This window comes from Natrix helvetica (assembly GCF_964273705.1).
Source record: "Natrix helvetica genome assembly, chromosome: 1".
In the NCBI taxonomy this organism is placed as follows: Eukaryota; Metazoa; Chordata; class Lepidosauria; order Squamata; family Natricidae; genus Natrix; species Natrix helvetica.
This window is the reverse complement of record NC_138548.1, coordinates 247,192,516-247,218,663: the sequence shown is the minus strand read 5'-3', so window position 1 is coordinate 247,218,663 and position 26,148 is coordinate 247,192,516. Positions and strand designations below refer to the sequence as shown.

Below are 26,148 nucleotides of genomic sequence, written 5' to 3'. Positions count from 1 at the left end.
CAGGCACACAAGCCGTTGCCCATTGCTCTTCCGGGTTCTGGTGCGCCAGCCAGCTGGTCTCCACACGTGCAGGAGCCCCAGAAACTGGAAGAGTAGCCGCCCAGTGCACATGCGCCTGCCAGGCAGCTGCTCTTCCAGTTTCTCACATGCGCATTGGCCACCTGGTCTTCCGGTTTCTGGCCCACATGTATGCACGAAGACCAGGTAGCCCTTGCACATGTGCATACCGAAAACCGGAAGAGTAACCGCATGTGCGCACCGGGCGGCTGTTCTTCCAGTTTCCAGTACGCATGCTCCCATTTCGGCATTCGGTGCCAAAAAGGTTCGTCAACACTGCACTAGACCAAACTGTTTCTAATTGTGAGGAATCAACATTCATTTGAAAGCAAACCCGCACACACATGCCATCAAGTTGGTCTCAACTCTTAGGCCTTCTCCAAGCTGGCCTACGGGAACTTCCAATGATGCACCCAATGAGTCCATCCACACGGCTGTTCAACACGTTTTTCTTCTCTTTCTATGAGATGTCTTAAGAGAAGAAAATCTTTGCATAATGTCTCCAAAATGATCATTTGAGTTTGGTCAGCAACCTGTCCCAATGACTCTCCAAATTTCAGCAGTCTCAGAACTTACTTGGGCCCACCTGGCTTTGACAGGACCATTCAGTCCCATTGCTCCTGACGTGCTTTGCCTGGTTTGCCTCTCTCTTGATGAAGCCAAGCCCTCTTGTCTTTTTAGACACTAGTTGTGTTCCTAAGGGCTGTGTGGAAAAGTACCTGGGTCTAAGACAGGAATGTTTGGGCTGGTTGCTGGCTTGGTTTCATTGATGGGGCCCAGCAGCACAGGATCCACTTCTTGAATGCTTCTTCCCGGTCCTGATATTAGCAGGGCTCTGGGGATCAGACTATGACATTGTGATGCACTTCCACTCAGGTGATACTGCCTTTAAGTCATTCTCGTTTTAAGGAGCTTATATCTCACTTGGGGCTTATGCTCAAGTTCATGATTTGCTAATGGGTGAATAGCAAGATGGTTATGACCAAAAAAAAAAAACCTAAAAAGAAATCAATTGTGAGAGATAATGTGCTTTTTATGGCCAAGCTAGATGAGATGTAGGAGTATTTTCTCATTTAACAAAAGATTGAGCCGCAGTTTTCTTTAAGACTTTTGTCAGACATAAGAGCTCTGAATTTGATTTAAGCACTGTTGAATGACAGAGCTTATTGTAGTTCTTTCCCTAGAGACTATATTTCTGTTCAGGTTCCAGGTCCTCCCCAACTAGATTACTCCCCACTATGGAAAATATAATAATACCTTTTTTATTATATTTGTTCTCCTCTTCAGATAGCAATTGCCTGGCAAGTCCCAGAGTTACAATCTGAATATATCAGAAGGCGGCTAGTTGGGGAAGGATGTTCTTTATTATTTAGAGATGTAACTGGGTGTTCTGTGGTAGCCTTTTTGATAGGAGAGGGGCATTGTATCTGACAAAATCCCTAAGAAATAACCATATGATCCCTTTACATAAAGCAGTGTTATGTTTTGTTCTGATGTAACAAACTGGGTATGTAGAGACAGTGGCCCTTGTCTTTGAGGATGAATTGGTGATAGTTTGCATTCCCATTCCCTTTCTTTTCCCACCTGGGAAAACGATATAGAGCAGGGGTGTCAAACTCGATTTTATTGAGGGCCACATCAGGATTGTGTTTGAGCTTGGGAGAGATGGGGTGGGTGTGGCCAGGGTGTGGCCAGCTCGATGTCACTCATATTGGGGACGCCTGTGGTGGCCCGAGCGCTCTGCCAGCAAAAATGGGCTCCCGAGCTCAGTTTTCTGCTGCAATGGCCTCCTGCAACTCTCTGCCAGCAAAAGCGGAGCTTGGGAGGGCTGCCCAAGGCCCTCCCAAGCTCCATTTCCGCTAACAAAGGTACCGTGGGCCAGTCCTTCATTGTTTCCAGGGCGGCCCCGCGCACCAGATCTGGCCCCTGGCCCTTGAGTTTGACACCCCTGATACAGAGCTTCCTTAGATCAGTGTTGCTGATCTGCGGGGAGGGGGGGGGGATTAAAAGAACAGCCAGTTCATTGCCCAGTTGTAAATACGCTTTTGCTGATGCTATATGCCAAACCTTTTGAATATGAGGGGAAAAAATCCTACGTCTGGGAAACTTGATGACTGAGGGCTCTCTTCACTCTTGTATTTGCAGCCACTTTTGCCTGGTGGGGAGGATCTGCAGCAACACATCGTGAGTTCAAATTCTCACAATGGTCAAACCAGCTCCTTGGGTAAGTAGAGATGTAGTCATCTTGAGACAAAAGGAATAGTTGTCACAGAGGTGGGAAGGAGAAACAGAGCCTCTTTCCTAATAACAACAAATACAAGCTTTGCACAAGGTGAACATTCAGCTGAGTTGGCCTGCTTGAATGGCAGAGAGACTGTGCTATTAATTTCTAAACAGAATAGCGGAGGTCTATAAAGAGTTATTGGAGGTCTTCTAGTCCAACTCCCAGCTCACGTAGGAAACCCTCTACCATTGCAGAGAAATGGTTGTCCAATCTCTTCTTAAAAACTTCCAGTGTTGGAGCAATCACAACTTTTGGAAGCAAGTTGTTCCACTGATTAATTGTTCTCGCTGTCAGGAAATTTCTCCTTAGTTCTAGGTTGATTCTTTCCTTGGATTAGTTTCCATCCGTTGCTTCTTGCCCTGCCTTCAGGTGCTTTGGAGAATATGTGTACTACTTAGACTTAGATCAGGGCTCTTGCTAGCTGCCCTGCAGGGTCAAATTCAGCTTTTATACAACAGCTTTTCCCAGCTTGAGTTGGATCTAACTGAGTTGGATTATAACTCCCAGATTTCCCATTGTCCATATTGACTGGAAACTATGACAGGAGAAGCTCCACATTTCTGAAATGTATGGTGCAGAAGGCTGCTACAGATGTCCATGAAAATCGATGCCTGAATATCTTTGGTATGAGCAGTGAAAAATTGAAATTCAAGAGCATCTGAGAATTGACTTTAAAACAAAACATTGTTTAAAATGAAATTGAGTACACTGTTCAATTGTACTCCCGTACTCCCCCAAGACGCTGCTGGTAGCTTGTGAGAAAAGATGGGTTTTTAAATTAAAAAATTTACAGGACAGAAATGTAAATAAAGTGCACATTCCCTATTGGTAAATTCTGTGGATCTAAATGGAGAAAGGGCCACCATCACAGTGTATGGATTTTTAATTCTCCTCCATGCCCTGTTCAAACAAACAAATGTTATGTAGCAACAGGCCTTTTTGCATGACTGTGTCCTGCATTGATTCTTCCAAGGCTCTGTTGCCTGCTCTGATTTCTGCTTTGATTCTTTGCAGGGACACAAATGCATCAGAATTTCTCCAACGACAGGATCTTCTCCCACCAATATCTACGCCCAGAGCAGCTCCTGGAAGGGAAGGTATTGTAATTTCTTTGTTCAAAGAACGAACAAACCTTAGAAATGTTGATATCAGGTGTTCCTCAAGATTCCTTAAAAATCATCTGGTGTCATTCTTGCCTAGAATTATAAAATTTGTCAGCAGAGGCATGCTGTATTAATGGATTTAGTTCAGGGGTGTCAAACTCAAGGCCTGGGGGCCAGATCCAGCCTGTGGGGTGCTTAGATCTGGCATGTGGGGCTATCCTGGAAACAGCGAAGGACCGGCCCGTGGTACCTCTGCCAGGGAAAACAGAGCTCGGGAGGGCTGAGTGCAGCCCTCCCAAGCTCCATTTTCTCTGGCAGAGGGTTGCAGAAGGCCATCGCAGCTCGGGAGCCCGTTTTCACAGGCGGAGCGCTCAGGCCACCACAGGCGCCCCTGACCCAAGTGACATTGAGGTGGCCACACCCACTCTGGCCATGCCCCCCCCCCCCAGGTCAAACACAACCCTGATGCTGCCCTCAATGAAATCTAGTTTGACACTCCTGGTCAGTTGGTCTAGAAACCTTCCCTGGCAAGGTCTCTTTTTATGGCATTGCTATCCGAATAGAGAGAGTAGAATGCCAAGGGCAGCAGATGTTTCTATGGCTACTATAAAGAGTTGTACAATGGCAGAGATCGCTTTTCCCAAGAAAACGTTGCGATTAACATTTACTGTATATTGAGTGCAGTGGTAAACGAAGGAATTACATAATAAAATTACTCCTTAGATTTCCCGAGACCTTTCCAAGATACCATATTATTAATAGCTGGAAATAAATCAGTACATTTGAAACTATTAAGTGGCACTTTCTGTACTCTGCTCTTGATTTGTAAAGTGCACTTGAAGACCATTTACAAGGACTTTCCAAAGAATAACAATTAGTTTTCACTTTATGAAGAGAAAATTTTATTGCATCCATGAAATAAGTGCATGCCAAGCATGCCGATGAATGGCAAAGCTTCACATTAACTCCAAGGTGGTGCAACTGCTGACAATCTGCTACTTTCAAATAGATGCCTCGCCCGGAGCTTAATGTGTGGCTCATCACTCAGAAAAAGTGGGGCTTAAATTACAGCCAAAATAAGTAACCTAATGTCCTCTTGTGTTTTCAACTAAAACTCCCATCACCCTTACCCATTTGGAGATAGGTGACCTGATGCCCTGCTGCTTGACTGTTCTTGTTTTGTTTTAATACACGTGCTCAAGCACACTATTAATATTTTGGTAAAATAACCAAAGGGCAATAGCGATATGAGGATCATTGTGGTCTTTTTCCAAAAGGGACTTTTCTTTTCTCTTTTTTTGCAGGATGCTGCAGCCATTTACAATTGGCTAAGCGAATTCCAGCTGGAGTGTTATACAGCCAACTTCCTGAATGCAGGTTATGATGTGCCAACAATCAGCCGCATGACTCCAGAGGTAAAAAATAAATAAATTAGAAGACCAGGCAAAGGTGGGAAAGTGTTTTTTAGTTTCTCCATGCAGTTATCATTTGGGGTGTATAAGAACCATCTTCCCAAAAGAGACACTGCTGTACACACATTGCATAGATGCTTAGTTCTCCATTATAGATTATATTGAATGCATTTGGTTTGTGGTAGATATGTACCTGGGCTCTTTTGTTCCAGGATCTCACAGCAATTGGGGTAACCAAACCAGGCCACAGGAAGAAAATTTCGACAGAGATTGGACAGCTCAGCATTGCTGAATGGCTCCCAAATTATATTCCTGTGAGTATGGCAACTACCAAGATCTACAAGAAGCCTGTGATCAACTATATCCTATCTGAAAGCATACACTCCCAGACCCCAAAAAACACTATAGAATCCCTGTGAGGCATATTATAATCTAATCATTATTTAATGCCACCATATTGTTGACCACAGTGGTGGGATTCATCCAGTTCGCACCACTTCAGGAGAACTGGTTGTTAACTTTCTTAGCAGTTTGGTGAACTGGTTGTTGGAAGAAACCATTAGGGCAGAGAACCGGTTGTTAAATTATTTGAATCCCACCACTGGTTGCCCATCTTCTGCATACAATGAGGTTGCATCTATAACATTGTTCTATTCCCATTCCTTTCCCCAGACTGCTGCATCCTTTCCATGGAGATACCATAAGAGTATTTGCAAATGCAAACCCAATAAGCTGCTCACTCTGATAAGTTGATGGTTTGAGTGAATGTTTTGAGCTATATATAAAGATGGTGGCATTTTGAAGACTGCTTTTTTTTTTTGTCCTGCTTAGTTTGTATCCATGGAAAATATCCTTCACAGTGCCTTCCAGTGAGCATAAAAAAATGGCAAGGGAATGCAGGCATTCTAACCCAAAACCTGATCTGACATATGTATTTTCTAGGATCCATTCCGTTTCCTAACTCTCCCAAGTTGCATAGGCTTGGAGAGAAACAGAGATTTCTAATGAAACTCAGTGTGGTTGTATTATTTTCTAGGATGACTTGATGGAATGGTTGAGTGCTATTGGTCTACCACAGTACCACAAAAAGCTGGTGAGCAACGGTTATGACTCCATCAACATTGTGACCGATCTGACTTGGGAGGATTTGCAAGAGATTGGCGTCAACAAACTTGGTGAGAAGAAATCAAAAGCCAGAAGCAAAACTGGGGACTTCTGGTTGTATGTAACTAACAAGACTGTTCTTGTAAGGGTGGGGAAATTGGATCCATAACATAATATTCACCGCACCTCAGCTTGATCGTGTTTCAGTGATTCATCTCTCAGAACTTTTTAACTGACTTGGAATGGAGAATCTAGACAGTCTGTATTGTTGGCTATCCATTAGAAGAGTATTATGGTGACTGTGGTACTTACAGGCAAGGAGAAGAACCTTAGAAAATTTATTAGCAATTAGAAATAACAATAGTACTTAGACACTTAGACTTACATACCGCTCCATTGTGCTTTACAGCATTCTCTAGCAATTTACACATATCAGCATATTGCCTCCAACAATCCGGGTCCTCATTTTATCAACCTTGTGCTGGTCAGGATCAAACTCCAGGATGTGGGCAAAATTAGCCTGCAATATTGCATTCTAACCACTGCACCACCAGGGCTCCCAGCCTTTGGTAACTAGCTTGGCATAAAGGGAGTTGAAATCTAAAGTATTGATGGTGTCAGTTTACCAGCTTTTAGCTAAAGTAAATCCAAGAAGGATAGTCATAAATAGTTAATAACCAACTAAGAATAATGCAGCACTTCACAAAAGCTTTTACACTCCAAAATCTATTTGATTTAAAGTTACTCCTGAGATTCCATGGAATCCTAAGAAAAGTGTTTCCTTATTCAAATGGATTGACAGTTTCCCCAAATTTTGTTGGCTGACTCCAATTCACTTTGTAATATGTAGCCGGGAGAGAACATTGGACCTGGCCCAGGATGCAGTCTTCATTTTTGCACAGTGACAGACTCAGCAAAGCTTGCCAAGGACAGTCGCAAAAAGGAGACAGCCTCCTAGACCAGTGGTGGCTAACTTTTCCCGGACCGAGTGTCCAAAGTGCATGCATGCCAGAACCTCCAAAATGTAAAGTGTGTGGCCCATGCCCCACGCCCCCCCATGCATGCACACGTGCCCCCCTTGCACACACCCCATCCCCCGCACAGTTGTGACAGCTCTAAGGGATGGGATGGTGTAACTGGACATCAACAATTGGAAGCATCAAAGCAAATTCCGCATCCTGATTAGCACCTTAGACAGCAATTATTTTGTTAATTAGCTCATTTCTTTAGCCTTCTTCTTCCTGGAGGAGCTGGAAGTAATTTGCAATAAATAAGCTTAGATACCCTAACATCCCAATCCTTAAAATCGATCAATACAAAAAATTAAAATTTCACCTGATCAGTACGGAGCATTAATTGTGAAGGACTCAGACATGGACCAGCAGAAAAATGCTTAGGTGTTTATTCCCTCAGGGACTGATTGTCATGCTTATAGGAAAGCTTCCTGCTCATTCTTCCTTCTGTCGGAGTGGCCACGTTTCATCTTTTCTACCTTGGTCTAGGAAACTGCCTTCTCCCGTTTCATCGAAGCTGAGCTCGAGGCATGTCTCAGAACTGTAACACCTAGTTCAGTGCTTCTTAAACTTTCTTCTCTCAGTATCCTTTCCCACTTTTAAAAATGACGGAGGACCCCAAAAGAGCTTTTGTTTGTGTGGATTATATTCATTGATACCCTGTTTCCCCCAAAATAAGACCTCCCCAGATAATAAGCCCAAATAATTGGGTTGTTGAGCCCCTGCGCTAAAATAAGCCCTCCCCGAAAATATTGCAACACAGCAGCAGCCATGAGGTGACCATGCCCGCTGCCTCCTGCACCTCAAAAATAATAAGATTTCACCAAAAATAAGGTCAAGCACTTATTTCGGGAGTCAAAAGAAAACAAGACTATTTTCAGGGAAATACAGTACTTACCATATTAAAAATTAAAATCGATGCATTCGCTATCACTAATGATTGCTTGATGGGATTTTAATATTACATTAATATTCAACATAGGCTGGTAAATAATTTTGATTTCATGGACCTTTGAGAGGAGCTTGGGGGTCCCCCAGGGGTCTTAGGACTACACTTGAAGAAACACTGATCTAAACCATCCTTATAACAAGAACAGGTTGCAATGCCTCCATGGAACGCGATACCATAGCATTTAACCATTCCTGGAAACCTTTCTTCCCCGCCTTCTGTCAAGACCTGATTTAATGAGTTAGGCAGCTCAGCCACCCCATCAACCTTTGGCTGGCTCCTTACCAAAGCCATATTTTACAATGAGGGAGAAAAAGAATAGGGGAGAAAGCTTGCCCCTGTTCTTCGGAGGCAGGAATTAGTGCAATTTTTGGCACCGCACCAAATTCCCAGAGTAATTGAATCCTGTTTTCAGTGAAGACAGCCTTGCTTGTCCATGAGCATAAGCATAACCTAAATATGCCAACTGGCTTCATCCCCAAACAGCCAAATGTATACGTAATTAGGTGTACATGACAAATAGCTGTTGATGAGACCCCTTTTTAAAAACAAATGACCCACCTCTGACCCACCTAAGACAGTTGCTCCAGTTTCACCCTTCCCACTGCTTTCCTCAGCTTCCCCCACTTGACATTATATAGAATGTCAAGAACTGTAGCCCCATTCTCTAGTCATGAATTTAAAAAAATCAAAAAACAAAAAACAGTGCCATAGGCCTACTCACATAACACGCTTAACTGGGTTATAGGAGTAGGGGAAAAAAGGCTTAGTTTACTCTGCCAAGTAATCCTAGAGATTTAATTCCATTAAAGGAACTCTTTCTAGTCAGAGGTACTGCATTGCCTGAACAATGGTTGAAATCCCTACAAAATAGGGCCTCTCTAGGCATTCTGTGTCTATGGCTGTTCTGGTTTTAACGGGCCCATGGTTGCACAGAGGCAAAGAATGAAATGAAACAGAAAATGGCCACTGACATTGTTTTCCCCACTCTGGCAAAAGAATATTATTACTGTTGTTTTTAATTGCTATTTTTTTTAGAAAAAAAAAGGAGGGAGGGAGGGAGGGAGACATATGCACGAGGACTGAAGAGATGAAAGCAGAGGTGGTTATTTAGCAGGTTCTGACCAGTTCTGGAGAACTGGTAGCAGAAATTTTGAGTAGTTCGGAGAACCGGTAAATACCACCTCCGACTGGCCCCGCCCCCATCTATTCTCTGTCTCCCGAGTCCCAGCTGATCGGAAGGAAATGGGTATTTTGCAGTAACCTTCCCCTGGAGTGGGGAGGGAGTGGAGATTAAACAGTATCCATCCCTGCCATGCCCACCAAGCCATGGAACGCTCACTATGCCACACCCACAGAACCGGTAGTAAAAAATTTTGAATCCCACCACTGGATGAAAGGCAAAGTAGAGTTATTGTAGTGGTTGAGGTGGCATATAAATGGATAAATAAAGGCTAACCCATTTGTTCCAAGTTGTATACTGTTGGTATTCAGCAATGAATGAATGAGCAGTGGAGATGACTGCTGGATCATTTGTGTTGTGTAAATGCACTTAATACCCTTGAGACATTAAGGAAAAGATCGTTTAAAGAGATGATGCAGAAAAAGGGGTCTTATTTTACAAGTTGCTCAGCTAAAATAGCTTCTTCCAGGCTGCTCTGGTTAGAGAGGTCCCTTTAGACTCCAGGGGGAAAAAAGCCTTGAGCCTAGTGAATGCTGCAGAGAGTTCACTAAGCTTTCAGGCAACGAGAGACGGTTATATATTGAACAGTAAAGTCTGTTAGGGTTCAATACATTAACTGCACAGCCAAGTATTAATTTTGGTTGCTCATAAAAAAACTAAACAGCCCTCAACCAGGAAATCCCAAGATTGTTGGCTACAGGAGAATGAATATTGCTGAAGAAAGCAGTGGAAAACCAACTGCACATTGCTGGAAAACTACATTGACATATTAATTATATCACCAGGAATTGAGTTCAGCTTGAAGATTTTACCTTTAATTCAATATTGATTGATTCTGTGCCATGACATTAGTATCACCTCTTAGCAACCAGATAGATTTTCTCCAGGATTAATTCAATAACCAGAAGCATAAAAGATCGTATATGAATGACAAACATCTAGCTAATTATACTTGCAAGAAAAAAACCAAAGATATTTAAAATTAAACCCTAATAGCAGATGGCTTCTAATGTAGAAACAAAGAATTTGGCTTCACTTGGTAGAGTCGTTGTTACAGCTGCTAATTTATCTAACATGCAGTCTCTGTGCCTGAAAGATCCTTTAAAATAACTATTAGTCAAAATACCTAAAATGAAAAATTCAACTTCATTTTGAACTATGGGCAAATAGTTAGGGAGTAGAGGAAATTTTTCTGTACCTACTTGATAGGAACATTAAAAGCAGCATATTGAACTGCCAATTGTGAAGGCCTGCTGATGTGTTAAATTTGCTATGCTAATGAAATGCTGGCCTAATATTTATCATGGTCCCTGCACAGGGCAATCGAGAAACCTTTGTCTTGTTGAAGCTCTGTGTCCCAAATTTACTGTTTATTTATTTTCATCCTCCCAAGCTAACAAATTTGCGAATATAGGGATGAAGCGTAATTTTTTTGCCTACATTTAGAATTCTTTCCAAGCCAAAAGGTCTGTTGGCTCCCATAGAAATGCTGACTTTGTTTTTCTTGTGTGACATGCAGGCCACCAAAAGAAGTTCATGCTGGCTGTCAAGAGGTTGACAGATCTTTGCAAGAGTCAGAGCCAGGCTGAAGTCAACACTCTTAGACGCAAGATCCCCGGTACCTTGGAAATAGTCACCATTGAGACCGTGGAGACTGGGGAGTGTCATTCTCCTCTCACCCCCAAAATGACCACTTTTCAGGACAGCGAGCTGAGCCACGAGCTCCAGACAGCCATGTCCAACAGCTGCCAAGAGACACTGACCATCAAGAGTACACAAGGCAGGTCACGGAGCCAAGAGAGCATTGGCGCCCGATCTAGAGGATCAGGACATTCCCAGGAGAACATGCTGTCCCAAAGCACGTCCTCTAGCCATTCGCAGGAGAGTTTGGGTAGTGGCGAAGGGAGCAGCGGGAGCAGTGGAGGGCATTCTTTCAACCAGCTCCATCCTGTGGAGAATCCCGCCATTACCCAGGGTCGGCCCAGCCCAGACCACTATGGGAAATTCATTCCATTGCTCAATGGACCAGATGGAGTCAATGGCTATTCTAGCAGTTGTGTGGGAAGTCCCTTAAGGGAGAGAAATCTGCCCGAGGGGATGGATCACTTTCATAGACCAAGTGCTTCACCAGAGCCATCAAGCCCCCTATCAGTCCCCTCCCCCTGCACATTGCCCCATGCTGCCAGCAAGGGAACAGCCCCGTATGTCTTCATGTATCCCCATGTATCACTGAAGGCCCAGTTGGCTCCTCCACCTTCCATGCCTGAGCAGGCCAAGCCATCTACCCACTTGTCAGTCCAGAGGACCGCTCTCCAATCAACTGCCCAGAAACCTTTCTCCTATCTTCATTCCCACTGCGGCCCTACAGAGCCACCTCAGGTACCCCCAAAGCCTAGGCCTGAGCAGCAGAACGGCGAGGGCTTTAAGCACAAGAAACGCTCACAAAGCTTGAACCGCTATGCGTTGTCGGATGGGGAACCCGATGAGGAAGAGCCAGCCAGTAGCTCAGTGGGTTCTTATGCTACCCTAACCAGGCGACCCGGGCGCAGTCAGGTTGCACGGACACAACCACCTTCAGAAGCGAAAGTCTTGCGCAGTCAGTCTTTTGCTATCCGTGCCCGGAAGAAAGGCCCTCCACCTCCTCCTCCTAAACGCCTCAGTTCGGTCTCCAGCCCTTTAGCAGTTGATGCAGAGTTTGAACAAGGCCAACAGACACAGAATGGATCCTCACTCCCCAAGGGTGACGGGGATAATACTAATGACAGAGCTTGCTTGGAGAAAAACACAGCTGCTAAGCTTGATAGGCCAATCTATGATGGGAGCCCAGCCCAGCCTCTTCAGTCTTCCCAGATCCCCAGTTGTGGTCAGGAAGGTACCAAGAAAGGTGGCCTACACAATTCAGTTGAAGGAGGCCTTGGTAACACCAATACCTTGAATGGTAGAAGCCAAGTCTTGGAAGGCAACACTCCCAGGAGGCGAACATTCAGTGAATCAGCAGTTACCATGACGGAGGCTTTGCAGCATAACCATGAAGATATCCGATCAGACACTGAGGAAGATGGTCCAGTTGAGAAGGATGACTATGCCAAATCCCCTTGTTCTTCCCAAAACAGCTCCAGTGAGTGCATCCCCTTTGCAGAAGAAGGCAACCTAACCATCAAACAGCGACCAAAGCCTTTGGGGCAGATGAAAAACGATGCCCCAGCTCCAGACTCAGACTCCGCTCCTGCTCAGTCCAATGGAATAGAGTCTCAAGGGGATTCAGCAAAAGAAGGCCCAATGTTGGAATTCAATCTCACAGAATCCGACACGGTCAAGAGGCGGCCCCGGTGCAAAGAGAGGGAACCTCTCCAAAATGTACTGAAGGCATTTGGCATGGCCACTCCAAGCCCAGGCATGACCACCGCCCCACAGTATGCCCAGGCCCAGGCGGTAAGCATCAGTGGGCCTTCGCTGCACATGATGGAAGCGCTCCCTACCACAGGCCCATTGGAGGATGACCACATGGCATTCCAAATAGTTGAGATAGAGAAAAGCATCCTGTCCCTGGAGAAGGGAATTAGCAAGCTTCCTGTCTCTTTGAAACCAGCCGGTCCAGGGCCACCGCACAGCGAGAGGCATGGAGGATCAGCCCAGCTAAGAATACCAGCCCCTGTAACAGGTAGGTTGCGAGCTTTGACACTGGATTGGGAAAGTGGGCAATAATTTCCAGAGCTACTGCCAAGATTACTACTAAAAATGTTTAATATTAGAAGAAGAATAGAATAGAATAGAGCTGGAAGGGATCTTGGCGGTCTTCTAGTCCAGCCCCCTGCTCAAGCAGGACACCCTATACCAATTCAGACAACTGGCTGTCTCCAGTCTCCTCTTAAAAACCTCCAGTGATGAAGCACCACGATTTCTGGAAGCAAGCTGTTCTACTGGTTAATTGTCCTCACTGTTAGGAAGTTTCTCCTTAATTCCAGGTTGCTTCTCTCTTTGATTAGTTTCCAGCCATTGTTTCTTGTCCTGCCTTCTGGCGCTTTGGAGAATAATTTAACTCCCTCTTCTTTGTGTCAGCCTCTCAAATATTGGAATATTGCTATCATGTCATCTCTAATTCTTATTTTCTCTAGAAACTAGCCAAGCTCAAATCCTGCAACGGTTGCTCTTAGGTTTTGGTCTCTGGGCCTTTGATCATCTTAGTTGCTATTCTCTGGTGGGGGGAATTATTTTTGGTAAACACTATTAACTTTACTTAATTTATAGCTGATAAATTTAAATGTATGTAACACAGGGGTGTGTTGCCGCCGGCGTTACTGCCATTGCGGTATGCCTGTGCTTTGTGCAGTTGCCTATAAATAGGTCTGCGCATGCGCAGAATATTTAAAAATGCCAAAAAAAAACGCCATGGCGACCAGGGAACTGGTTCGGAGGTGTGGCCAGCCTGGGTCACTGCCAGTTCGGCAACCCAGGCCAACATTCCACTACCAGTTCGCCCAAACCAGTAGCAACCCACCTGTGATATAACATGAACTGTAGTTTAGATAGTTTTTGTCCTGGTCTGGCCCACTTCTTTATAGAAGCTACACCTGGTCTACAGAGGGTGACCCTTCAATTTGAAAAAGGGATTTGGCTTAGCGAGCTATGGGGACTCAGCTACCCTTTGCTCTCTCTATGAGAATGCGGTCACCTGTCATTGCTGCACCTTATTGCCCGAACTTCAAGGGACACTCTGCAGACTCTTCTGCATCAGATAGGACACTAAGCACTAGCTTTTTTTCCCTCTATTTCAGACACGACAGCCATGCCAACATCCATTGCTTCCACCAAGCTGGTATTTTCAGGACCCCAAACCATCTATCAGCAAGTCTTGCCAAACTCCCACCACCCAGGTCCCTCCAGAGCAGCCCATGAGATGGCGTCAGAAGTCTCCAGTCCCTATCCCATGAAACCGGGTCTCAGCAATAAGCCTGCTTTCAATTTTGGGGTGCCCTATCCACCAAGGCCTTCAAGCTTGTGTCCAGATGTAATACAGACTCAGCAACGTCTGGAACAGACCAGTTCATCTTTGGCATCCACCCTTGAAGCTGCCGAAAAGGAGATCATTGCAGAGGAAGCAGACAGGTGAGTAGAAGGCTTTGAACGAGGCATCTTCGAATGGCACTGGAGTAGGTAGGATGCAGGATACAGATGCTCCATTTGTTACAAAGAGCACTTAGGAGCAGACATCACGTTCTGATTCATTAGGACCAAATGTGTGCATATTTTTTTTCCAAGTTCAGCTGTAGATTTGTGTGAAATTATATGCACATTTTGTCCATAATAGCTCTCCCATTTCTCCCAAGCTATGGTGCATCTATCAAATTTCTCTTCCCCAACTGCAACCACGTAGCAACGTAAAAGGGCCACTGATTCTTCTCAATAGAAACAAGCTATGTGGATCACTTCTTCAAAATCACACGTTTTTGCACCCTGTTGGAATTGTGATACCACCACCACCACCCCGCCTATTCTTGCTCAGACTTCAAAGCAAACAAAACCTATTCAATAGCTGGGCATATATGGGTGAAAGAGAATCTCTTATACCAAGCCTGAAAGTTGTTGCCAAAAATTCAGCTGGTTATGTTCCTCTTTGCCAGCCTCTGTTATTGACGGATGGCATTAACAGAATTTCCAAGTCATCTTTAGGCCAGTCTTATTGTAAAGTATATTGCCATCGTCATCTTTGGTGTTTAAAGGCATAGATCAGCATGACAGAGCTAGAAAAAGAGTGTAGTCCTGCTTATGTAAAAGACAGCTAATAAATGGCCTTTCATTAATGATAAATCTTTATTATCTACTTCCAGAGAAAGCAGAGTTTTGGAGGCAATTTCCGTCTGTTTTAAAGGGGGGAAACATAGCTTCTATTACAGGAAGAACTACCACTCTGGAACAGTGGGATAACCAACCAGCATTTTCTGTACTTTGTCAAGATCTAGTTTTTTAGCCATATCTAACCACCAAGACTACCCATGATTTGAAAAGATAAAGAAAACTGTTTGTGTGAGAGTGTGTGTGAGAGAGAGGGGGGAGGAGGAGGGAGAGACAGAGAGAGAAAGAGAGAGATGCGCCTTACCTCCCAATACCTAAAGAGGTGGAGCCAAACTTGTTATGTAAATGCTGAAAAGTACCCATTACTTTTACTGCTTTTTGTGGTTTAATTGTTTTTGTAATTTTTCATCCCCACCCCCACCCCATAAACTGTCTTCTGAGCTATCTGGGGGAAATGGTAAGCTGCAAATATAAATTACCCATGAGCTTTGTACTTCAAAATAAAAATTGCCATTTTGAATTTTTCATATGTGGACATATTTTATAATAGATTCAAAGATGTGCCTTAAGGCAAACATCCAACATATTCAGCCTTGCATCTTTTTTCCTATTTTCTTCTTTCAGACAAACACATGTTGCATCTATGTGTTTGGGGTACATATTATCCAAAGCCTGTCCATGATAGCTGGACAAGATAGAAAATCCTAGGAATAAAACTCCAACCCCACTAAATTAAATAACAATTGGCAGCTTCTTTCTAAGATCAGATTCATCTCTAGTCTCTCTCTCTCACTCTCTGATGGAAGAGTTGGTCTAGGTGTTGTGAATCTGAAAAATGTACAGAAATTTAACAGAAGTATCTTAAAAGACTGAAATGGCTATGCAATATAATCTGTCACGAGAATGAAAGCCGTCCATTTTGGGGGAGACATTCCCATAACAAAGATAAGCAATTGTATCAAGCGTGTGAATGAAATGATCTTCAGTTCCCACAAAAGGGGGAGATCCATCTGACCTGTCAATTTTTGCTCAAACCTTGCAGTCATTTGGTATTTCTCTTCTTCTTCTTCTTCTGCAGCTGTTATGGGACAACACACTCAACCAAGAACATTCTTGAAGACATCAGCAACATGTTCAACGACCTAGCTGAGCAACTGGATGCCATGTTGGACTGAGCACCAGCTTCTTGGCTTGCATTATTATAGGTTCACGCTTCTAACCTGACATATATCACAGACGGACCACCTCTGAGATGTGTTTCACGAGTACTTCTAGTTTCTCTCCCTGCCTGCACTTTAGCATCTTGCTTCCTCATCCTGTTTTGCTGGATAGAGGCTCCCATATCTTCACTTCCAGCTGGAAACCGCCCCCACACAGCTACTTATGCTCTGGTGCTTTCTAGCGCTTTGACCACAAGATGAAGCAGATTGACTTGGTTTCTACCTATACACTAGAGCAAATGTGCTGCCTTATGAACTAATGGTGCACACCACACTGCAGTTACAAAGAGGCAGAAATATCTCTACTCAGGCTAATTGTGGAATAAGATGATCAGTGTCACTGTGAGCTTCTCCTCAAAAGGTTTCCTCCTGCCACACAGACCTACATTTCTTCTCAAGACGAGCTCCTTCTTTGTTCCTGAGTTTTGTCATTTCAATAGTAGAAGCATTGTGACGATTTTTTTTCCAGATATAGTGGTCCACTGGTTGATTGTTGGCAGCTTGCAGAACAAGGCAAAATCCCTGAGGCCTTTTCAGCATATCAATACAGAAAACACTGTGTAACCAGTGGGCTTAAATCTCCTTCCTGTTCAAAAAGTACATGCCATAGCCTGTGGTTCACAAAAAAAATTGCACACATCATTTCAAAGCAAGGCTTTGGGAAGAACGGAAAGCCACTTGACCTCTCCCAAATCCTTTGGACTTATGCAATGCATGGGATTGGAAGACCAGAGAGCAGAGAAGAGATTTGTCTTCCATTTCCCCCTTTTTCAGTAGACTCTATGAGAGCAATACCGGCTAGTTTAGCAAATCCCCTAATGCAGGGCTCCCCAACCCTTGGGCACCAGACCACAGCATGTCAGCAACCGGTCTTGTGCAAACAAGCAAAGCCCCTTCAGTGGGATGCAGGCAGTATACAAAACCATGCCCCCTCAGATCCATGGAAAAACCTTTCTCCACGGAACCGGTCCCAAAGGTTGGGGGCCGCTGCCCTAGTGATAATGATTATAAAAATATGCTAACATGCCAACTGAGTTTCTGTTGTAGCCATATGAAGTGACTTTTTTTTTACTTACTTAGTGTTCTCCCCTACAAGGAGCAAAACACTTTTGACAGCTAATTAGCGCTGTTGCCTTTTTAGGGAAACGAAAAATGGCAGCATTTGGGCTCCAAACGTTTGCGTGAAACTGCCCTTCTTAGTCCTTTCCCACCCACCCTACCAGCTCAAAGAGTGCCTAAAACAGGGGTCCCCAAACTTGGCAATTCCACAAGTCTTAAAGTTGTCAAGGTCGAAGACCTCTGGCCTACAAGCTTATTATTAAACCCACAAACAAGAATCTAGAAGACAAGAGCCAAGCTACAGCTATGTTACCCTACTGCACTTCAGAAAAAGATGATCTCTGAAGTGAGAAAAAGGGAGAAGTTGCACACAAATTCTGTTTATAAGCTACAAATAGATTTATAGCCAAGATTTTTTTAAAAAGAAAATTATGCCTGAAACTATGACAGTGCCCTTCCCCTTTGAAGGTTCTTGCTGTCTTAAAGGGTTTACCAGGAGGGTAAGGGCTCCCTTCATGGCAGGAGGAAGCCCTCTGCTGATGGAACCAAGAAAGCACAATTCTTTCTTTTTTCAGCCATGAATCAGGCAATGCAAGTGCTGATTTCTTAGAAATAAAGTGGGGAAGGAAAGTAGCAAATAGGGCTGGCAGGACAAAGGACCCTTTTAGCAGCTCTTTGCCATAGGTCTAGTTTCTCTTCATGTTTGACTCTTTTTATCCCGTGTCAAGTGGATTAGTCAGCCTTTGGTTGATGACTAGGGCTGTAAGAATAATAGCTGCAACCGGTGGCACTTTTCAAAAAGGGTCCCTATAAAACTTTTTTTTTCCTAAATATATTATACATTTCACATTTTACTGACTGGCTAGAGCTCATTTTTCCTCCCCACTGTTGATAAAACTGTAAAAAAAATTAAAGATATGTATATATTTTTAAAACGTGGGTTTGTTATATATTTACTAATCAAAGATCTGTTGTATTTTATGATCTGGGTGGAACCACATTACCGTCTCAGCCACTAGGAGGCAGTAAAATGCTATTCTTTCTCCTTATCGCGGAGAGAATCCAATCTGTTTGGTTTTTATTTGCTCTTTCAAAGAATGCTTATTTTTTAAAGAACTAATAGTTTATTTTAAATATATTGTATGCTGTGTAAATTATGTATGGATGCAGCTGAGTCTAACCAGCCTTGGAGTAGGAAATGATGGGGAAATTACTTCATGAGAACACCTGACAGTTTTGAAAAGTTTAAATCTTGTTAAATGTTAATCATGGCTTATTGTTTTCCACTAACACACCTTACAATTTGATGGTATTAAATAGTGGAAATAATTTTCCCTTTTGATATGCCTTGCCTGGCTAGTTGGGTCTCCTTTTTTGCTTTCAGATGAATTGACTTGTGTGAATATATTATTAGCTTTGGCAGATAGAGCTTAAGGGACTTTACAAGTTGTCTTTGGAGACCATAAAACCATGAGTGCTGACTTCACAATTCGGGTACAGTGTAAACATACAAATTCTCAGGTCTCAGTGTGTAAAGCACTTTAAAAGGAGCTGCCAAAGAGAAGAAATAGGTCCTTCTTATTTAGCATGTTAACAGAATAACAGACTTAGAAGGTAGGTTGGAGGTCATCTGGTCCAATCACCTGCTCAAGCAAGAGACCTTTTTCAAACAACTGGCTGTCCAGTCTCTTCTTAAAAGCCTCTAATGATTGAGCACCTACAACTTCTGAAGGCAACTTCTGTTCCACCGTAAGGAAATTTCTTAGTCCTAGATGGCTTCTCTCCTTGGTTAGTTTCCAACCACAGCTTCTTGTCTTGCTTTCTGGTGCTTTGGTAAATAGGTTGACCCCCCTCTTCTTTGTGGCAGCCCCTCAGGTAACACTGCTCTCATGTCACCCGTTGTCCTTTTCACTGGACAAACCCAACTCCTGCAACCGTTCTTCATATGTTTTAGCCTTCATCCCCCTAACCATCTTTGTTGCTCTTCTCTGCATCCTTTCCAGAGTCTCTGTATCTTTTATATAATATGGTGACCAAAACTGGATGCAATATTCTAAGTGTGGTCTTACTAAGGCTTTATCATTTTAAAGAAATTCCTGCACCTTTCTATACGTGGTGAAAGGCTGGCACACTACATCAGACCTCATAGTCCACCGCTAATAAAGGCACTGTTCTATTAGCCACTTTGTGAGGCCTTTTCACTCCAAATCTCATTTAATAATGTTATTTTGATTTAAAAGGTTGGTGGTGGGAAGAGGAGAACAACAAACCTAGCCAGTTGTCACTTAACCACATCACAAATAAGTCAATCCCTCCAAAGAATCAACCTTACAAACATATAGGTCTCTGGTTGAAAATATGTTCCCTGAAATTCAATGGAACTTATTCTTAGGTTAGCATGTATTCTGTAGCAATCGCTAAGCCTGGGGACTAATTAAGAGGCATTAATTTTTTTCCATTTCTTCCTCTGCAACATACTTTGCACATATTCTGAGTTATATTAAGGAACATACTTGAAGAGGCTATTAAGGTGAACACCAAGCCTCATAAAACTGCTTTCTCCACAATATAAAATCTTTGTTATTTTCCCACTCTTGAGAGCAAGAGCTCTTCAGCTATATATGTTGTCCATCTCTGATAAGCAAGTGGTGTGATTTACAATGAAGTCTATCCAGTTTGTTCTCCACAAAGAAGGCAATTGGGGGGGGGGGGGGAACATTGCTGTATCAAAGACAATCATTTATTGCCATTCATATCAGGTGATCTTGGTTTCTTTATACAATTTACAAGTTTTAATACAAATCTATTTTTACATCCATCCCAAAAATCTTAAATATAAAATGTACACCATTTAAAAACAAACTGTTAAGTGAAATTCATTCCTAAGGCAACGCCTCAAACTTTTCTGAAGCCCTGTCTGACTAAAGGCAGCAAGTTCTTCAGGAGACCGCCATGAAAAAGGCTTTTCAGTCATGGTTTAATTCTTATTGAGTACCACTAAGGAGAGAGGAGAGTAGGAAAGGAGGTTGGGGGGGGGAGTCATTTTCAGCTTTCAGAGAGAGAAAAATAATTATAGGAAGCACCTTCTCTAGGAGACTTGGTTTTCATCCACTGTTATATATTAAAATGGCTGCTTTGGGTTTTTAAAAACCTGTTGGGGAATCCTTATTCCTTCAGCAAAGGAATCCCTCCCTTTCTCCACATCCTGACATTTTAACCTGGGATTGAGCAGGTTTCTCAACCTCAAAAAGGATTCGGATCCTGGACAACATCATAGGTTGTTAATAAAATGATTGTGTAAATCAGAATACATATTCCAAACCTCATTATTCTTAGAAATCTAGGTAATAATAAATTGAGAAAACAACAGGCTTTATGTGGAGAGCAGTAGAAATGTCTAGGCAGTACACTATTTAGAAACGTAGTAATAAGTTACTAATCACTTTCCCAGACCAAATCAATTAGAGGTCACAAATCAATAAACACTGCTTGTTGTATGGGGAGGACCATAGATCAAGTTTCTAAAAAAATCTTCCCGCTAGAAAACCTCTTTTTTTTTTCCAGAAAAGTATCCCAATACTGTCAGGCATCAATCTGTGATTATTACCTTGCAAAGCTGAATTCCATTTTGCCCACTATGGAAAGGTAATATCCCCTCAGAGCATTGTGGGATTAGTCGCAATCGATCAGTAATTTTAAATACAGCAGTGAGAAATGAAATGAGATTGTCTCACCCATATCTATGGCAGTTGGGTGTGTTACACTGCAGCTCAAAAATCTGACCAAAAAAGTTTTTAATTTAAGCATCTCCCACCGTTTTGCCTGCATGTTTTGTCTGGGAGAGTCTTAAGATGGAACATATAATATAGCCTTAAGGAGAATAATCTGAAGAAGTGAAAAGAAAAGTGATAGCAGAACACAGTTGCGCTTACTTCTGCTTAGAGATAATTTACTCTTCATAGCTAAACTGGCCTTTAAGAAAAGAGATAGGTGTAGGGGTATGCAGGTTCCCACCAGAAAATCTCTCTTCTGGGGGACAGACTTTGGAATGAGGTATTTTGTGTTTGTAAGTTCACTAACTCGAGCTTCCGCTCAAATATGCTTTGAAGTATAGGCAAGGACAACATTCAGCAAAAGGCATCTCTCTGCTGGGCCTGTCAAGTGACCATCCATGCCCATGGACTTGAGGCAGGAAGAGATACGGCCAGCGTCGCCTGCCTTCAACTCATTCAAAACAGCCAGAGACAGTTCCCTGCAAATGTGCTCTCACAGAAGGAAATACAAACTCCTGCCACAGCTCTGGTTCAGGTGACTTGGTGGGACACTTTGACTTCCATGTTTACAGGATCGCATGGATTCTTGTGGCTTCCCAGTCCTTGGGTGTGCGTATGTGAGAGAGACATTACCACACATAACCCAATCTAGCCAGCTAGTATGGAGCGTTAAGAAAATATGGCACCTGGCCGAGCTGAGAAACCCACAAACGAACTTTCCCCATCAATGCTCTCACCATATGGATGAAAGGCCTGGCTTGCTGGTTAGGGATAACAGACGTCACATCCCAGGGGAGTTTAATTTGAGAGCCTTTTCTGCAAGTCACTTGCATCCAAAGTCTCTCCAATACTTTACTTCAGCTGTGGTTTCTTCCTCTCTTACGAAAGGCAGTTTCACCACTGTATTAGGAGAGGCAAACGTTGCCACAGCAACTGCAAACTGGGAGCTTCTTGGGGCCTTCCCTGCAGGGCCTAGCAGGACTGGAAAGCCAGACACACTTGAACAGAAGAAAACCAACAGGAGGGAGGTCACCAAGTGACAAATTAAAGATTCAAATCATGGAGCCTGAAAAAGGTATCATGGACAATTTCCTGCTCTTAGATCCATGCCAGCCCGAGGGATTCCAAGAAGCATCACTGGAGGAGGTTGTAAAATAAATAATGGCAAGGACAGCTGTCTGTGTGTCATTGTCCCAATGTCAACCCTTCACCTGGACCCCTGCTGACCTTTCAGTCAGACTATAGAAGGATTGCTATGTGGGGCTGTTGCTCTCCCTCTCTGCTAAATGACAAGGCTGGGCACAAAGAGGGCATGCAGCCCTCTAGGGCACATCCAACCTAAGGGGATTAAAAAGGAGAATTCATGCCCAGCTTAGTTTCAAACTGCAGCTTCTGTCTCTTCTGGTAACGCACCCGAACCCTACAAAGAGAAGGAAAAAATAAACAAATGAAGAAAAGAAAACAGGAAGTAGTCCTATTCCTACAATCTAACCTATCTTAAACATTGCTCAAATATTTTTTTTAATACATATTCAATACAAACATTCACATGATTTGATGCAGCTGTTTTTAAGCTCTTTGGAAAGTTATCAGAAATTTCTCAAGTTAACAGGCTTTTCGGCAAGAGCAGCTTCCCCTTGGTAAATCTGTGATACAAGGACTGATCTAGGAAAAAGCTACCACATTAGCTACCACACAGGCTTGTTTGGAAAGTTCAGTAAAGGAAGTCAGCAGTGAAGGACAGCAACCTAGCCCATTAGTAAAAAAAAACAAAAAAAAAACCTAGGTGCACTAACAGTTCTGTCTGATACACACACTGCATACAGAGGCTCTCTGACTTGAGTATCTCTTTCTAATAAGCCTTCTTTGATAACTGGAAAGAAAATGATTTCCAATTATATCATGGTGACCTGCAGAATATTTCCACACTGCATATTTGTCAAAGGTGCCTTGAATTCTTGGCCTCTACTGCAGGCCTCCCTCCATGCCGTGAGTTAATGCTTCTTTCCTTTCATAGCTGTTTTGCCCCTAATCCTTGCCAATGTTCCGAAGGCTCCAGTTTGACAATGAGACAAGATTACCATTGTGCAATAAGTAACTCTGCACCTGGTGGCTCAGTGGTTAGAATGCAGTATTGCAGGCAAACTCTGCCCACAGCCTGGAGTTCCATCCTGACGGAGCTCAAGGTTGACTCGGCCTGCCATCCTTCCAAGGTTGGCAAAATGAGGACCCCGTTTATTGGGGGTCAATGTGCTGACTCTGTAAACCGCTTATACAGGGCTGTAAAGCATCATGAAGTGGTGTATAGGTCTAAGTGCTATTGCCATTGCTATGGCTAAATAGCACAAAATTATTCTCTCTTTGGAGAGGGAGGAGGAGGAGGACAATCATGGTCTTTTCTTTCAGCAAGATAGGAATTTGTCTTTTTAACAAGAGAAACAAAGAGCAAGAGGGAAACGGGAGATAAGAATACCATACGGGCTTTAAGGCTATTGGTGAAAACAGCAGTGCTTGTTTGAACTAGCAGGACACACTTCGTTTGCAGTCCAGGTTTGCAACACACATGCTCTGGCCTACTCTAGGCATACTGTGGGCAACAGCCACCCATCTTCCACCTTCACCAAATGCCTTTCATTTTGTCTATATACATAGGTCTATTTGGTGATGTCATGGTATATGGGAACGACCTTGTGAGGCAAGGCAAAAAAGCAACTTAGCCCACAGCATGAATGTGGACAGGGCGAGAGGTTCACAAGAGACCACCCCTAGTTTCTTGAGCCATAAAGGGGATGTGGAGAAAGATATATTTTTCAGACTTGCAAGATACTGTTAAAGAAACCTGACAATTGTGTAGAATTAGCTCACCTAGCCATGTTTCCTGTCTGGTCTACCTCACAAGGCTGAAAGGTTTCTATGCATGATGGGATGCTTTGTATCATTTTGTATGAAGGTGCTGCAGAAACAGGGGTGGGATTCAGGCAGTTTGGGCGAACTGGTAGCTCCGACGATCAGCTGGGAGCGAACCGGTTCGCTCCGACAATCAGGTGCCCCACCCACCCACCCCTGCGCTTTACTTACTTATAGCCTGTCAGCTGATTCGCGTGGTAGAGCAGATTGCCGCGCTTCAGCTGTGTTACTCCCCAGAAGTAACGTGGAAGGTAAGTTTTGTTAAAACTGCGCACGCAAAACAAGCGATCACCAAACCAGTTGCTAAACCAGCAGGATCCCACCACTGTGCAGAAGCCAGTGGCCATACGGAGGTGTCAACATGGGGGGGGGGTCCTCTTGCACGTCACACATTCTTTGGACAAAGGGATACTGTTTCTCTATTTCTCATCAATCTAACGTAAGGAAGAGGCAGGTACCATCCTACCTGCTTTAACAAATTCCAAGACTTATTATAGATGCAAAATGCCTGCAGTACTAGAAATGTCAAGCAAGGCTGGGTTACTTAGTGAATTACTCTTACCTGATTTCATGGAGTTTGACAGTCTCATTGATTATCACCACAAGGACAAGGGAGAGCAAACCCAGCAGCCAGGAGGCCATGGGAATGTCATCCATTTGGTAAGTCACAGGAGACTCAAGATTCACCCACAGTTTCAAGTCCAGGAAGGTCTGAACAATCTGGCCCAGCAACCTGTGATATACAGAAACAATCCGTGAGCAACATCATTCTTGGAAAGGAGATGATGTCGTCTCTCAAATGTGGCTGCTGGCAGAAGAGAATGCCTAGTTGAATATACAGAAGCAGGAAGGAAACCTTGGTGCTGAATTTTAATGAGAGTCAGTGGGATTCACCTCATATGGGGGGGAGGGGCAACTTGGGGAGCTAATTGTGCCGCTGAAGTGCAGATACCATTGTTCCTCACCACCGGATTGGATGGCTGGAGTTGTTGTGGATTGTATTTTACAGTATCTAAAGATCCACAGGTTGCCCATTCCTGACACATCCACAAAAAATCTGCAAAATGATGGTGTAGGCCAGGAGTTCTTAATCTAGGGACAAGAGAACCCTAAAATGTCCATGGATAGATTCAGAAAGGCCTGTGAATTTGGATGGAAAGACATTATATTCCTGACCACTAATTAAATTTTACTTCTTCATTTAATAAAGAATGTAGACAACAAAGCAATATGTGGCGTCTAGACTGCAAAATATGAATAATTTCAATAAATCTCAATTACCTAAAATTATTTAAATTATTTTTATACATAAATTGAGCATATATTGACTGCTTTTGTTATAGAATCTATGTCTTTTATGTTATGCACTTAAATATATAGTTTCTGGGAATACATCTGTAGGTTTCACCAGATGTTCAAAGTGGTCCATGATACAATAAGATTAAGAATTCCTGGTCTAGACCATGAAATGCCTTAAAAGTGCCAAGACTAAGGAAATGAATTAGGAATCTGAAAAGAGACACAGAAAATTGGGGCATTCCAGAAACACATATCCACAAAATGACTGAAATGTGATGCTGTTTCCCAGTCAAATATATATTTATATAGAATACATCAAAAGAAGTACTTAGGTGATAAAGGAGTACTGGTTAAAAACAAAACCAACTTGTTTAAAAAGGCTGACTAGATGCAGCCGCAGTTCCTAAGAATTAGGAAAAGAGACTCACACAACCACGACTGTCAGAGTCCACCAGAAGTTAGTGAAGGGGCTTTTCTTCCACAGTGGTTTGGTACGATGGACATGGGTGACTGATATAAACACTGCAAAGAAAAACCAACTTGTTTTTTATTTGCAGCTTTGCAGCAGGTAGGCCAAAATCTACCCAACCGCCTATTTTATGCAGGCAAGATCATTCCTCAACATAATATGAAGTAAAACTGCTCACCAATGTGTAAGACGATCATTCCAGCTGTAAATTTCTGGGCTAGGAGAAGAACATTGGAGAAAGTTCCAAACCAATCCGGGGGACGTTCTGCTCCACTAGGAGAAACAAAACAAAAAATAATGGATGGATCAATGCTGAAGGCATAAACACACTTTCTGTAAAGGGATGGATCAGGAAGGGGCCTTATGAGTAATCTGTAGGTGACATGGGTTCTGCAATTCAAATTAGACACCTTCTTTTATTGGATTAACTGGCCAACCACAGACGGTCGTGGATATAGCATTATAACGAAAGTCGGTGACCAAGAACTTCCTGAAAGAATCATGTGTCCATATGTCTATGTGT

General features: G+C 43.2%; 3 protein-coding genes across 10 annotated transcripts in view; 1 reads left to right on the top strand and 2 right to left on the bottom strand.

Moving 5' to 3' along the window:
* Positions 1-16,707, bottom strand: part of LLGL2 (LLGL scribble cell polarity complex component 2) — a 377,463-nt gene extending 360,756 nt beyond the window's left edge. Inside the window, exon 1 of the mRNA XM_081937848.1 lies at positions 16,697-16,707. The gene's annotated coding sequence lies outside the window, so the exon portion shown is untranslated. The remainder of the gene's footprint in view (positions 1-16,696) is intronic.
* Positions 1-18,528, top strand: part of CASKIN2 (CASK interacting protein 2) — a 133,858-nt gene extending 115,330 nt beyond the window's left edge. For all 5 annotated transcript variants that reach the window (XM_081937841.1, XM_081937840.1, XM_081937839.1 and 2 more), the window contains 8 exons: positions 2,203-2,281; positions 3,356-3,438; positions 4,749-4,859; positions 5,069-5,170; positions 5,893-6,031; positions 10,625-12,766; positions 13,881-14,211; positions 15,977-18,528. In XM_081937841.1, coding sequence (XP_081793967.1) covers positions 2,203-2,281; positions 3,356-3,438; positions 4,749-4,859; positions 5,069-5,170; positions 5,893-6,031; positions 10,625-12,766; positions 13,881-14,211; positions 15,977-16,073 — 3,084 coding nt within the window. In that variant the 3' untranslated portion in view covers positions 16,074-18,528. The remainder of the gene's footprint in view (positions 1-2,202; positions 2,282-3,355; positions 3,439-4,748; positions 4,860-5,068; positions 5,171-5,892; positions 6,032-10,624; positions 12,767-13,880; positions 14,212-15,976) is intronic.
* A 1,367-nt stretch (positions 18,529-19,895) lies between these two features.
* Positions 19,896-26,148, bottom strand: part of TMEM94 (transmembrane protein 94) — an 82,462-nt gene continuing 76,209 nt past the window's right edge. For all 4 annotated transcript variants that reach the window (XM_081937843.1, XM_081937844.1, XM_081937845.1 and 1 more), the window contains 4 exons: positions 25,804-25,898; positions 25,585-25,678; positions 24,420-24,590; positions 19,896-22,370 (listed from right to left, as the gene is read on the bottom strand). In XM_081937843.1, the coding sequence (XP_081793969.1) occupies positions 22,298-22,370; positions 24,420-24,590; positions 25,585-25,678; positions 25,804-25,898 (433 nt within the window). In that variant the 3' untranslated portion in view covers positions 19,896-22,297. The remainder of the gene's footprint in view (positions 22,371-24,419; positions 24,591-25,584; positions 25,679-25,803; positions 25,899-26,148) is intronic.